The sequence below is a fragment of the Aegilops tauschii genome, chromosome 2 (assembly GCF_002575655.3).
Source record: "Aegilops tauschii subsp. strangulata cultivar AL8/78 chromosome 2, Aet v6.0, whole genome shotgun sequence".
NCBI classification, from domain to species: domain Eukaryota; kingdom Viridiplantae; phylum Streptophyta; class Magnoliopsida; order Poales; family Poaceae; genus Aegilops; species Aegilops tauschii.
In genome coordinates this window covers 566,472,074-566,485,629 of record NC_053036.3, presented here as the reverse complement: position 1 = coordinate 566,485,629, position 13,556 = coordinate 566,472,074, and the positions used below count along the sequence as shown (strand labels likewise).

General features: G+C 50.4%; 1 protein-coding gene and 1 pseudogene across 1 annotated transcript; both read left to right on the top strand.

Annotated features, from left to right (window-relative positions):
- The first annotated feature begins 7,288 nt into the window (after nucleotides 1-7,288).
- Nucleotides 7,289-9,829, top strand: LOC109773580 (ubiquitin-ribosomal protein eL40 fusion protein). Its single transcript, XM_020332272.2, has 3 exons — nucleotides 7,289-7,530; nucleotides 7,804-8,017; nucleotides 9,450-9,829. The coding sequence occupies exons 1-3, from the start codon at nucleotides 7,428-7,430 to the stop codon at nucleotides 9,547-9,549; spliced, it is 417 nt and encodes a 138-aa protein (XP_020187861.1). The 5' UTR covers nucleotides 7,289-7,427; the 3' UTR covers nucleotides 9,550-9,829.
- A 635-nt stretch (nucleotides 9,830-10,464) lies between these two features.
- LOC141041269 (BTB/POZ and MATH domain-containing protein 1-like) lies at nucleotides 10,465-11,383 on the top strand (annotated as a pseudogene).
- The last annotated feature ends 2,173 nt before the right edge of the window (nucleotides 11,384-13,556 follow it).

The window sequence follows — 13,556 nt, the reverse complement described above, 5'->3', positions numbered from 1 at the left end:
TAAATTAGAAGGAATTTTCAAACATATTGGTCTCATGGCATGGGCACATGCATGGAGTGCCATGGCATTTTAATTCCAAAAAAAATTAAAAATGATCAGAAAAACATGAAACCTTGCTTGATTTAATGTCATGCCACCAAGATGATATGGTAAAAAATTGGCCTGTTTGACAAAAGTTTGGACACACACCCCTCACAAACCGGAGCAACTCACTAGAAGGTTCGTGGTTCCGAGAGGGAACAATGCATGTTTGATGATGAACGGAGATAGCTTCCTCTTACGGCCTTCAATTTTTTTTCTATGTTTAACGTGCACTAATACAACTGTCATGTCAAAATTTGGAAAATTTTAGGGGTCATTTGACCTTTTAAAGACATTTAAGTGTTTTAACCATTTAATGACTATAATTTAAATTTGAACTACATCTATATGCAATGCCTAACCATAATGGTTTGAAAAATCATATTTTTGTGTACTTGTGTGCGAGTTAAAAAATCATCAGACAATGTAAATATCTGGTGTTCAAAAAAATGTAAAGATCTGGCAAGACAACCGGCCCCCACACGATTGGCACTCTATCTCGCGGCTCGAGGTTTGGTAGGTGAGTGGCGGGGATCATTAATCAAACATGGTTCTGTATTGGAAAACGTCAGCTATTATGTTCACACACGGATTTTGCTGCGGGAATCGTGTGTAATTCAAACTACAGTACTCGTAAATTCCGGCGACCGGCGTGTGTACTGTCTCCATCGATCTAGATTCCGTCCGCCAATAAATACTACCTTGCTCATGTCGTCCCACCTGCATTCTCATCTACATCCTCCCCTCGCTCGCCCTCTCTTTCTCTCTCTCTCTCTCTCTCTCAAATCTCTGCCATGGCGCCGCCGGTCTGCCTACGCACCGACGAGGAGTCGCCCCCGAGGACGCTCACTCGATTAGCAGCGATGAGGACCCCTACGCGCCGCCTGACGAGGTTGCGCTGGACCCCCCAACTTTGGATTGGTTTTGGGGCCAGTACAATCTTTGTCTGTGGAAGTCGCTGCCGCCGGCTGAGAAAGCCAGGCAAGTGGCGTTCAAGAAGGAGATGGCGGAGGAGGAAGCCAGGTACCCGGCGGCATGTGAAGCCCGTGATGCCGCCTGGAAAAAGGAGGCGGCGGAGCTTTGGGGGCGGGCGCGTCGTCGTGCCGAGGAGGTGTACGAAGACAGGTACTTCGCAAGGAAGGTCATAGGCGCTGGGCGCCTCGTCGCTGCGTAGAGGTGGGCCGATAAGCTCCAGCGTGCCACCGACGACGAGCTTCGGTGGGTTCCCAACGAAATGGCAAGATCGGCCGCGCGCGTCCGCCAGCAAGAGGCAGATCGGTACGTCAAGCGCTGCGAGGCGGAGGAGGCGGAGTACTGCCTCCTCACTGGGAAGACGCCACGCACCAGGGAGCTGCTGGCGAGGGGCTGCCGGAATACTGGCCCCAGGAGGGATTATTAGTTTTAGTATTGTTCGTTTTCAATTTTATGCATTGTACCTAGTAGTTAAGTATCATCAAGTATATGTGATGATTATATATATATATATATATTCTATGATGAACTAATGAACAATTAATATATATATATATATATATTATGAATTCCATTTTCTATCTGTTTTTTGTATACTAATTTGAATCTAGTTGTTATCATCCACATATACAAAGTGGAAAGCGTATATACACACATTAAAACAGAACATATAAGAATGAAAAAAAAGAGTACACACATTGAAACAGAGTAATAAACAGAGCAATACTATGATTGATGTGAATACATAGCTATCCACGTCGAAACGACTTTTCAAAATAAAACGTGTCCATGAGACCATGACCAGCAGCCCTTGCCTACGGTAGCTCTTGGCTCTGCTGAACTCGTCCAGGCGTTCGTCTAAGCGGTGGACACGCTCGCGGTACATCTGGAGTGCGATCTCGAGTTCCAAGTTGGCTATTTCATCGGAGATCACCAGCTCGAGGATGTGACGGCTATGTTCCTCTACTGCGCCTAGGTGGACACCTGGGCCAAGGAGGAGGTCGAGCCTACGGACCAGCGCGTTGGCATCCAGCGGGCCGCGGACAAGGCGAACAGCGGCACCCATGCGAATGGCACGGCGGGCGTTCAGTGCAAGTACGACACGGCTGGCCTCTGGTGCAAGTACGGCGCTGAGGGCCTCTGCCCACTCCTGGCGAGGAATGGGGGTACTGACGGGACGTGTACCCAGCTGTGACGCTGTGTCGACAGCAGGAAAGCGTCGATGGATCCGCTCTTGCTGTGCGGCGCGCCGCGCCTCTCGCTCTGTGGCGAGCCGCAGCCTATCGGCGTGGACGCGCCTAGCTTGCTCTGCGGCGCGCCATCGATCATGTTGTGCGGCGAGCTGCAGCCTGTCGGCGCTAACATGCCTATCTTGATCCGCGGCGCTCAAGCGCCATGCGCCTAAGGTCTGCTCAACCCTGGCGATGATGCGCATCACGGCGTCGTCCATCGCGTTGCCGGGGAGCGCCTCGGCCTCGACGGGCCGTGGCGCCTGCTCGTTTTCCTCGTAGACGAGGTTGATGGCAGAGGGGACACTTTGGTGGGTTGGCATGCTTGGAAAAGGTGGATGTTCTACAGGCTGCGCTTGTCGCCTCCGTGCGTCGTGCGCCGCCTATGCGCAATATCACTGGGTGGCGGGAAACAAGTGAGGAAATGGCGGGAAACGGTGGCGTGTTCATAAACGCCATCAATTAATAGAAACTTAGCATGGAAGGAACATCGAGCTAGCACAAGAAGTAGATGATGATTAGATGAACACGAACCACACTAGGGAAACCGTCGGTGATGAATTCATCAATCTCAAATGGTTGAATACTAGCAAGCGTTTACCCACAACACACACGGCCTATTCCATCACAAACAGGTCGGATGGATCTACTGTATGCCACGTATCGCACATTGTCAAAAAGTAATGCGGTAGACCTTCTTTAACATGTGTTAAAAATTAAAAAAATTAAAAAAACAAGGACCTCGAGGTTAAATTAACTCATGGGATGGGTCGTATCAGTCATTTAATTTGACAGATATGACCCATCCTATCAGTTAATTTAACATCAACATAACTTCACATCCAGTCACCCATCTGATGGCTGCTCCGGCTTGAGCACACTTAACTTGAAAGTTTTCTTACATGAGCTACTGGTGGAACAACTAGTCCTTGCTGATAGGATGCCTCTTCGCATCCTTATGGCGTATCCGGATGACCGCCCGTCCCCCAATGGCCAATAGATATTGTGTAGACAGAGCATATCACATACATCTTATTACAAGCAATTGTGTTTATTATCGATCTTCGCGCACATTTCTGATTACATACCTGTTTGCCGCGTATCACACACATCTTGTTATATTGAACCGTTTATGTTCTTTTGTCTCAATGCAAACAGTTCATCCGAGTGAACCGCATGCTGTATATCACACACACCTTCATCTGGCTGCCCGTTTCTTTTGTGTTGCCTAATCACAAATAGTTCATCCGAGTGAACCGGCTGTATATCGCGCACACCTTCATCTGGCTGCCCGTTTCTTTTGTTCCTCCTCATCGCAAACAGTTAATTGAGCTGAACCGTATGTCCTGCATCGCACACGGAACTAAAATCTGAACCGTGTTTGATGCATCCTCCATCGCAAACATTTTGCACCTTTTGACGGTTATTTTACACCACCATTTGCGATTATGCATCGCACACAGTTTGGTCGAAGGGTCTCTGATTGTAGTGTCGCGTTAGCAGCAACCTGCAGTAGTGACCCTTCGTCATATTCTTCGGAGTTTTTCCTTCACGTGTAATAAGATCGACGATCACACTTGTCATGCTTGTCACCTCGGCAAACATGTTCATCTTCCTTTTAGTACTTCATCGCATGTTGCATCATACCCGTTTGAGTTAATTCATAGTGATGTTTGGACCTCTTCTGTTGCAAGTAACACGGGCTATCTCTATTATCTTGTTATACTTGATGATTTTTTGCACTTTGTGTGGACCTTCCCGATGCGGCGAAAGTCGGATGCTGTTGCCACTCTCACCGCTTTACTCTTATGTCTCCACGCAGTTTGGGCGTCCCATCCATGCGTTGCAAACAGAAAACAGGAAGGAGTTTGATAATCTTGCAATCCGCAACCTTCTCGCCACACACGACACGATTTTTCGTCTCACTTGCCCGTACACTTCGCACTCTTAATGACTGCGTCCACACGCTTCTCTTTCACGCCAACGTGCCACCACGTTTTTTGCCCGATGCGCTTGCCACCGCATCACTACTTATCAACATTCGTCCCTGTCGCACTCGCGGGAATTTTGCACCTCATCATCTTTTGTTCGGCACACTACCCTCCTACGTTGAACTCCGCATATTCGGTTGCTTGTGCTACCCTAGCATCGCCTCCACTACTCCGCATAAGCTCGCACCTAGGTCCTTGGCCTGCATCTTTCTCGACTATCCCCCAACACCAAAGGCTACCGCTGCTATGATCCTATCTCACATTGGGTGATCACTTCCCGACAAGTTTACTTTGATGAGATGGTTTTCCCATTTCAGCAGGTACCTTCGGATGTTGCGGCCTTGCCCGCTCCCGGTGACGGCCGCCCGCGTGCTTCTCTTGGGCCGCCTCCCGGATTTGAGGGTGCCTCCCGCCCCACGGGTCGAGTTTCTCCCTGTTCGGCTGCCTCAGGGGCCGCACCCCTCCCGGCACCCGCCCCGCCCTCGGCATAGCCGGTGCCCGCGACGCCCTCGGCATCCCCGACGCCCGCCATGCCATCGGCGTCTCTGGTGCCCGCGACGCCTCAGGCGTTCCCGACGCCCCTCTCGGCGTCCCCCGTGGCGTCCCCCGCGGCCTCGCCCGCGACCTCGGAGGCGGCGGGTTTTTCTTCATCATCACCCGCCGCCGCCCCGGACCCGCTGCCCCGCCCGATGACTCGCTCTCGGGCTGGCACTCTTCGCCTGTGTACGCGGTATACCAGCGATGAGTACCTACTCGCTGCTTCCGTCTCTGAGCCGTCCCCTCTCCCATCGTCAGCTCGAGCCACCCTCCGGGATCCTCATTGGCTCGCTGCGATGCAGGAAGAGTTCGACGCTCTCTAGCGGAACCACACCTCACAGCTCGTCCCTCGGTCGCCTCGTGCCAACATCATCACGGGCAAGTGGGTCTTTCGGCACAAGACTCATCCGGATGGCACTCTCGAGCCCTACACAGCTCGCTGGGTGGTTCGGGGCTTTCGGCAACGTGCGAGCGTGGACTTCACCGACACTTTTGCCCCGGTTGTTAAACCGGGCACGATCCGCACCGTGCTTCAGTTAGCCGTCTCCCGAGCTTGGCCTGTGCATCAATTGGACATTTCCAACGCCTTCTTGCACGGCCACCTCGCTGAGTAGGTGTTCTGTGAGCAGCCCACCGGCTTCGTCGACGCCACGCATCCAGACCATGTGTGCTTGATCTCCTATTCCCTTTACGGGTTGAAGCAGGCGCCTCGGGCCTGGTACCAGCGCATCGCTGCGTTCCTGCAGACGCTCGGATTTACATCCACTCGCTCCGATGCGTCCCTCTTCGTGTACCATCACGGAGTTGACACGGCCTACTTTCTGCTCTATGTCGACGACATCATCCTGACAGCATCCACTTCCGAGCTCCTTCAGCGGCTCACTGCTCGTCTTCGCAATGAGTTTGCCCTCAAGGACTTGGGGCCCTTGCACTACTTCCTTGGCATCGAGGTGGTCCGACGGCCAGATGGGTTCTTCCTGCATCAGCAGCGGTATGCTCATGAGCTTCTTGATCGCGCTGGCATGCTTAACTGCAAGCCCGCTCCCACGCCCATCGACACCAAGGCCAAGGTTTCCGCTCTGGAGGGTTCTCCCGCATCCAATGCGGCCTTCTATCGCTCCATCGTGGGCGCGCTACAGTACCTGACTCTAACGCGCCCCGATTTGCAGTATGCTGTTCAGCAGGTCTGTCTTCACATGCATGCTCCGCGCAACTCTCATTGGACCCTGGTGAAGCGTATCCTCCGTTACATACGCGGCACCCCGTCCATGGGACTCACGCTGACGGCCTCCGCCTCCACCGACCTCGTCGCCTACTCTGATGCGGACTGGGCTGGCTGCCCGGACACACGACGCTCCACCTCGGGGTACCGTGTCTACCTTGGGCCGTCGCTGATCTCGTGCTCATCCAAGCGACAGCCCACCGTCTCCCGCTCGAGTGCCGAGGCAGAGTATCGGGCAGTGGCTAACGCCGTTGCCGAATGCTCGTGGCTTCGTCAGCTGCTCCAGGAGTTGCATTGTGATGTTCACAAGGCCACGCTCGTCTACTGCGACAACGTCTCCGCCGTGTACCTCTCCGCCAACCCGATCCACCATCGTCGAACGAAGCACATTGAGCTCGACATACACTTTGTTCGTGAGCAGGTGGCTCTTGGGCGCATCCAGGTCCTCCACGTCCCGACGGCGCAACAGTTCACCGATGTCATGACGAAAGGACTGCCTACTTCTGTTTTTGAGGAGTCCAGGTCCAGTCTTTGCGTCTCCGGCGACACTTCGACTGCGGGGGGTGTTGAACATATGGTTTGTGCATGTATATTGTATACCTCGGCCACCTCCTAGTCATTGTATAGTTGAGGTTGTGGCCCACTTTGTACTTCATATATACGTGCGCTATGCACCGATCAATACATCGTATAGCATTGCCAAAACTCTCGTTTCCAACAGAGCAGATCGGCGGAATGACAAACCAATTGACATTCAAATTGTCAAAAAATATTTGGAACTCAACTATATTATCTTCAATTTTGTGCATACAAAGAGTTAATGGGATTACCATCATAAAATGTTTCTTTGACACAACTTACCAGATTTACGAAAATTTGTCGCAAGTTACCCTATTTTGACAGAACTATGGCGCCATTTGTCAGTTTTCATTTTTTTTTGTGCCACTAGTTATCATTTTTATTTTTTCTGTGATTCTAATTAGCAGGTTTTCGACAATAAAAAGGATGCTGCGAATGTAGGAGCCCTGTTTGGAATGCATAAATGTGAAATAATTTCCACAAGAGTTAGACGACCTTGCTTTTAAGACTTCATCAATTGCTCAGGTTCGGAAAAAAATAAATGAAAGCGGCCTTAGACCTTGGGCCTTCAATGGGCTACGTCTCCACAGAGTGATCGCGCTGCTCCTCCGACCGAGCCCCGGCCTTCGCGGCCCTCACTCGCTAGGGCTTCGGTCGGCGGTTCCTTGGCGGCTCCGTTTCCTCCTCCCACCCACTCGGCCGCTCCCTATATAAACACACCCACGTCCGCGGCGCTTCCATCCTCACCAGTCCACCACCATCCGGCGAGAGAGGAGAGCAAAGGCGAGAGCGAGCAGCCTCCAACCGGCGGCAAGGATGCAGATCTTCGTGAAGACGCCGACGGGGAAGACCATCACGGTGGAGGTGGAGAGCGGCGGCGCCGTCGACAGCCTCAAGGCCAAGATCCACGAGAAGGAAGGTACGCGCCTCCGCCTCCGGCCGCCTTCACCGGCGTCGGTCGCGCCTTTACTCGCATCCGCGCGCTGCGCCGTTGCTCGAAATGCCCGCCTTGCTGCGCCTTCTTGCTTGATTTTACCACACGCGCTTCCTTGATCTACAATTCTACATACGGTTTGATTCGCTCTAGGCAACGGCGGTGCGAAAAAGTGCCCAATTTTATCCTGAATCTGTGGGCGCCTTGTGGTGCGAGGCTAACCGTGGACGCTGTGTTTGTTGGCTTCGATAATCGCAGGTATCCAGCCGGACCAGCAGCGCCTCATCTTCGCGGGGAAGCAGCTCGGCGACGGCCGCACCCTGGCCGACTACAACGTCAAGAAGGAGTCCACGCTTCACCTCGTGCTGGGCCTCGCCGGCGGGGACAAGGGCTCCTGCTACCCGCCCAAGATGGAGCCTAACCTGCTCGCGCTCGCGCTCAAGTACAGGCAGCACAGGCTTGTGTGCCGCAAGTATGTGCTATTCCTTACGCTATTTCTTTCACTGTACATCGATTTGCCATGGTCTGGATGCCTGTGAATGATTGAAGCTTGTGAATTGCGATGTTTCTATTGTGGTCTGGATGCTGCCTATGAATGATAGAGGCTTGTGATGCAATGTTTCTATTGTTGTCTGTTCAATGGAGATCGATGCATATGTGGATCACGTCTCTGTGGTTTGGAACTAGCTAGGCTAGCTTATTGGCAGGAAAAGCATGCTTTTTATCAATTACTACTAGGTTAGGTGTAGAGTAGATAGACTTTCTTTCACGATTCGTTGATATATGCTGCTGTTACATGCATGACATAAGTTTGTGAAATGCAATGTTTTTGTTGTGGTCTGTTTGATGGGGATTGATGCACATGTAGGCCATATCTCTGTGTGTTTGGACCGAGGGAACTACATTAGCTTACTTTTCATCAAGTACTAGTTGAGGTGTAGAAGGACTGTTTCTTTCACGATTTTGTCGATATGCAGTTGTTTACATGTTTTTATCTGGATGTCCTATACATGACAGAAGTTTGTGAATTGAAATGTTTCTTTTGTGGTCTGTCTGATGGGGATCGATGCATATGTAGATCATATCCCTGTGTGGTTTGTATCCAAGAACTAGCTTATTAGCATACCTTCTATCAAGTACGACTAGTTGAGGTGTAGATGGACTATTTCTTTCATGATTCATTGATATATGCAGATATTCTGCTGTTACATGCATGCTTGCATATGGATGTCTATGCCTGTATGTATACACATTAGATGAACTATTTCTTTCAAGATTCATCAATATGCAGTTGTTTACATGTTTGTATCTGGATTTCTATGCATGGCAGAAGTTTGTGAAATGCAATGTTTCTTTTGTGATCTGTTCGATCAGTATCGATGCATATGCATGTAGTTCATATCTCTGTGTGGTTTGGATCCAGGAACTAGCTTATTCACACACTTTTGATCTACTATTTCCGTCACGATTCTTCCATTTATGGTGCTTTCACATGCATGCATGTTTATATATGGATGTCTACGCATGATAGAAGCTTGGGAATTGTGATGCTTTCTGTTGTGGTCTATTTGATGGGGATCGATGCATATGTAGATCATGTCTCTGTGTTGTTTAATTTGGATCCAGGGAATTAGCTTATTAGCATACTTTTCATAAAGTACTAGTTGATGTGTAGATGGACTATTTCTTTCATGATTCATCAATATGCAGTTGTTTACATGTTTGTATCTAGATGTCTATGCATGACACAAGCTTGTGAAATGCAATGTTTCTTTTGTGGTCTGTTCGATGGGTACCTATGCAGATGTAGATCATATCTCTTTTTGGTTTGGATCCACAGGAAACTAGGTAGTTTTTATCAAGTAGAAGAGTATATCCTAACTTGTCCATGATTTGTGTTGCAGGTGCTATGCACGCCTGCCCCTCAGGTCTGCCAACTGCCGCAAGAAGAAGTGCGGCCACAGCAATGAGATCAGGCCCAAGGAGAAGCTGCGCTACCACTGAAGCATTGGAAACTTGACCCTGGGAGACATGCCATAGCTGGATTAACTGGGAGTTCAAAGTTTGGTTGGAGTCTTATTAGTTTCTTGGATATGAAGTTTCATCCTAGTTAAATGTTGCTTCTGTAATCTAGAACCCTGAAAGATGCTGCTAGTACGTTGCTCTTGTATTAGTTTCTGCCCTGGCACTGTGCAATCTGCTCTTGCATGAATTAATGGTGAAATAAAGTATTCGAGGTCTACTTGCATGAATGATCAAGTCAAGTAGTGCTCTTGCTTTCCTATATTTCTGTCATGCATGTACTATGGTTGAATCTAATTACTGTACTTGTAAACACAGGCTTTCGTCGTGCAAATCAAAATGTGAGGCTCTGTATTTGTTGCCACATCTGGAACATCATAGACGAAATTTTGTTGGGAAACCGAATGCCATCTGCATGCAAAACAGAGTTGCAGCACTGAAATCGCTGAATCCATGCTTGTTGTCACATATATACTGCCAGCCCTTGTCGATCAGATCACACGGTGTAGATGGAATTCCAGGGACCGTATATACTAAGAGAGCTGTTCATAGTTGCAGCCCCCTTGTGTCACGGCCTGAGAGAAGTTGAGAATTACTGTAGGAAACACCGAAACAGTAGAGTTACAAGACATACAAAGCATGGACAGCTGAGCCTGAATGTAAATTGGGCAAGGCCTGAACCTGAAACAAAGCATGGACACCTGAACCTGAACCTGATTCAGAGGTCCATGCATCGTTGCAGTAGGGAGACGGATTTCTCTACTGCAGCTTCAGTCATGTTCAGCACTTTTGATATGTGCACTTTGGATCCTTGGGCTTTGATTGAGAATCCGAAGGATGCCACACAGGCACTTTCTTCAGATAAAGGCCTCGTTGCAATTGCGACCCGGATCTTCAATGGAAAACCAACAAACTTACCTACCCCCCCAAAAAAAAAAAAAAACTTACCAAACTTGGTGGGACGAGACTTGGAGCAAGGACTGGGACGCCAGGGTGAGGGCGTCCTTCAGGCTCAGTCTGGTGGACGTGACGGGATCCTCGCCGCCGCATACCTTGACGAAGACACACGACTTCTGCGCCGGCGGCGGCGGCGGCAAGAGCCGCTCCGGCAGCAACGACCGCCGTACCTCCGCCACGACCGCCTCACCATAGAGTGCGTCATCGCCATCGTCGAGGATGCGAAGCCGTTCGTGGAGGTGCCGCCGTCCGACATCACGGAGCATCTCGGGAAGCTCTTGCAGGGGAAAGAGGGCGCCGACGTGGTCCAAGGAGAGGATTTCCCTGCCCACAAGGCGGTGCTCGCGATGCGGTCGCCCGTGTTCAAGGCGGAGCTGTATGGCGCCATGAGAGAACAAGGAGATCGACAGCATGGGCCGTATCAGCATCGGTGACATGCAGCCGGCTGTCTTTGACGCCCTGCTCCATTTCATCTACACCGATTCGCTGCCCACCATGGTTGATCTTGGGCGTGATGACTACACGGAGATTGTCAGGCATTTGCTTGTCGCGGCGGATCGGTATGCCATGGAGAGGTTGAAGATCATATGTGAAGGCATCCTCTGTAGTCTGTACCAACATTGATGCAAAGACCGTGGTGACTACGCTGGCTTTGGCTGATCAGCATCGTTGCGATAAGTTGAATGATGCTTGCATTCAATTCATTGCCTCTTTGAGTACAACGGAAATGGATGATGTGATCGCAAGTCAAGAGTATGTTGAGCTCAAATCAACATCTCCGCTGGTTTTAGTTGAGCTGTTGGAGAAGACAAATAGGCTCGGCAAATCAAAGTCTTCAGTTCATATTGCTAGTTTTTAGTGCATAAACAGTAACTTGGTGTACTTCTCTAATTAGTGTCTTGCTCAGAAAAATATATTGGGATGTAAATTAGTTTTACTTAGTACATTGGCTCGGCAGTCAAGGTCTTCATTTCATACTGGTAATTTAGTCGCATAAACAGCAACTTGGTATACTTCTATAATGAGTGTCCTGCTCAGGAAAAAAAGTTTGTTAGTTTTGTTTTGCCAACGATTTCATTTTCTCAAGGACGTTGCTTAGCATTTTGGCACGGGCATATAAATGCTAGTATCTTATTGAACAATCAGCTTGCCTTTGCTATATATCACGATGAACAACACCAACCAAGCCATGGAATAGGTGAGCGTCAAAAGAACCATGCAAGTAGCGATTGTAGACAAAAGTGCTATGCAACAAAACAAAAATATATCCACGCACGATCACACCCAGAAACACTATGTAGGTGCAAGTAACGATCATTTCACCCACGATCCACGCAGCGAAAGTATAGGTGATTCCCGCAGTTGGGTTATAGTACATCCTAGTGCCGAGAATGTTTTGGAACGATCGGCCAACCATTTAAGGAATTTGAAGTACTTGTACCTATAAATTAAAGCAGATGATTGCAGCAAACCCCAGATTATATCCTACAGATTGCTCTTAGCTGGGCACATGCCTGTTGGTGAAGATTGCATGATGATTGAACCTAACAAACCATGTTATTACATCTCCAATACAGTCAGCGACCATGCATTATATGCCGTTAACAGTTACAGAAAAAGAGACGTACGAAAGATGAGAAAGGAAAGAGACGCGGTCACCTATACTTGAGCTCCAGACGGGTCGTCTCTCTCCGTCACCGTGGACGAGGACAACGGCGGCGACACCACAGACTGCTCGGCCTCCTGGTCCGTCTCTCTAGCGCCGCGTGGCTTGGGTGTTGATCGGGCCATCAGGGGTGAGAGGATTACGCGTAGGAGACGAGCTTGGACTGGGCGTCGGCCTGGCCGGGCCTCTCGACTTGGATGACGCCCTTGAGGGTCATGCCGTTGTCGCTGATGCCGAGGAGGACAGGGTCCTCAGTGGCGAGGGGTTCGGAGGGGCCCGCAGCCGCGTGGGACGGAGGGGAGGCGCGGTGGAGCGCGTCCCGCAAGACGGTGGCTTCCCAAATCTGGTGATGCTGAGAAATGAGCAGAGGAGGCGGCGACTGGGTTGGCGTGCAGAACGAGAGGAGGTCGCGTGCGTGGGGGAAAATTGCGAGAGACCAGCATGGCCGGCATGGCGAGGGGACGAGACGGCGCGGGAGCTCCGGGCGTGAGATGGAGAGGGCGCAAGCGCGGGGCTGTGTTTTGATTTTCGGTTTGCCTTTTTTTTCGCCCCTGAACGAGATGGCCGAATTTCGGTCATTTCAAAAATTTCGGCAAAATCTCAGACGAAATTACAAAAACAAAATTTGAATTTTTGAATAAAATTTGACCAAAATTTGGCCGAAATTCGGCCGAAATTGGACAGAACTTCGAATCAAGCAGTGGAGAAGTGCAACCCAATGACCCTCAGGAGTAAGATCTTGAATAAGCAACGAAGAAGCAAAAAAACAACAGAGAAGGAAGTGCCATGTGCATCAGTCGAACATAACCCTCACTGCCACAGCGATCAAGCACTATGTCGTGGCCTTGAAGAAGCAAGGAAGAAGGACCTGGATGGGGTAGTGGAGGCGCGAGGCGGCCCACGACGCTGGCTGCGTGTCCACGCGCTCAGACGGAATCAAGCAGACGGGAGGTGCGGCGGCTTGATGCGGCAGCGACGGCGTGCGGATTCCTCGCCGGAGGGGCTCGGGACGGGCGTGGGAAGGCGCCAGGTGAGCGCCATAGCCGCCGGAGGAGCTCGTCTCCCTGTGTTGCGCACCGGCGGCGCCGCACGCAGAAACATCGGGAGGAATTGATAAGTTTAGGGTTAGGGCGTACAGGTCGTGGTTTTGTCTTCAGCCCATTGATAGTGAAACCTTCCCGTTGTTGGGCCAGGCTAGAAATTCAAATTGGGCCGAATTTTTTGACCGATAGCTACATATTCTGGGCCCAGCCGAGATGGCCGAAATTCGGCCGAAATTTGTTTTTTCCGGCCGAAAATCAAAACACAGGCGCGGGGAGGGCGGCGGCTATAATCATAGTTGTGGGAGTGGGAGGAGAGGGGCACT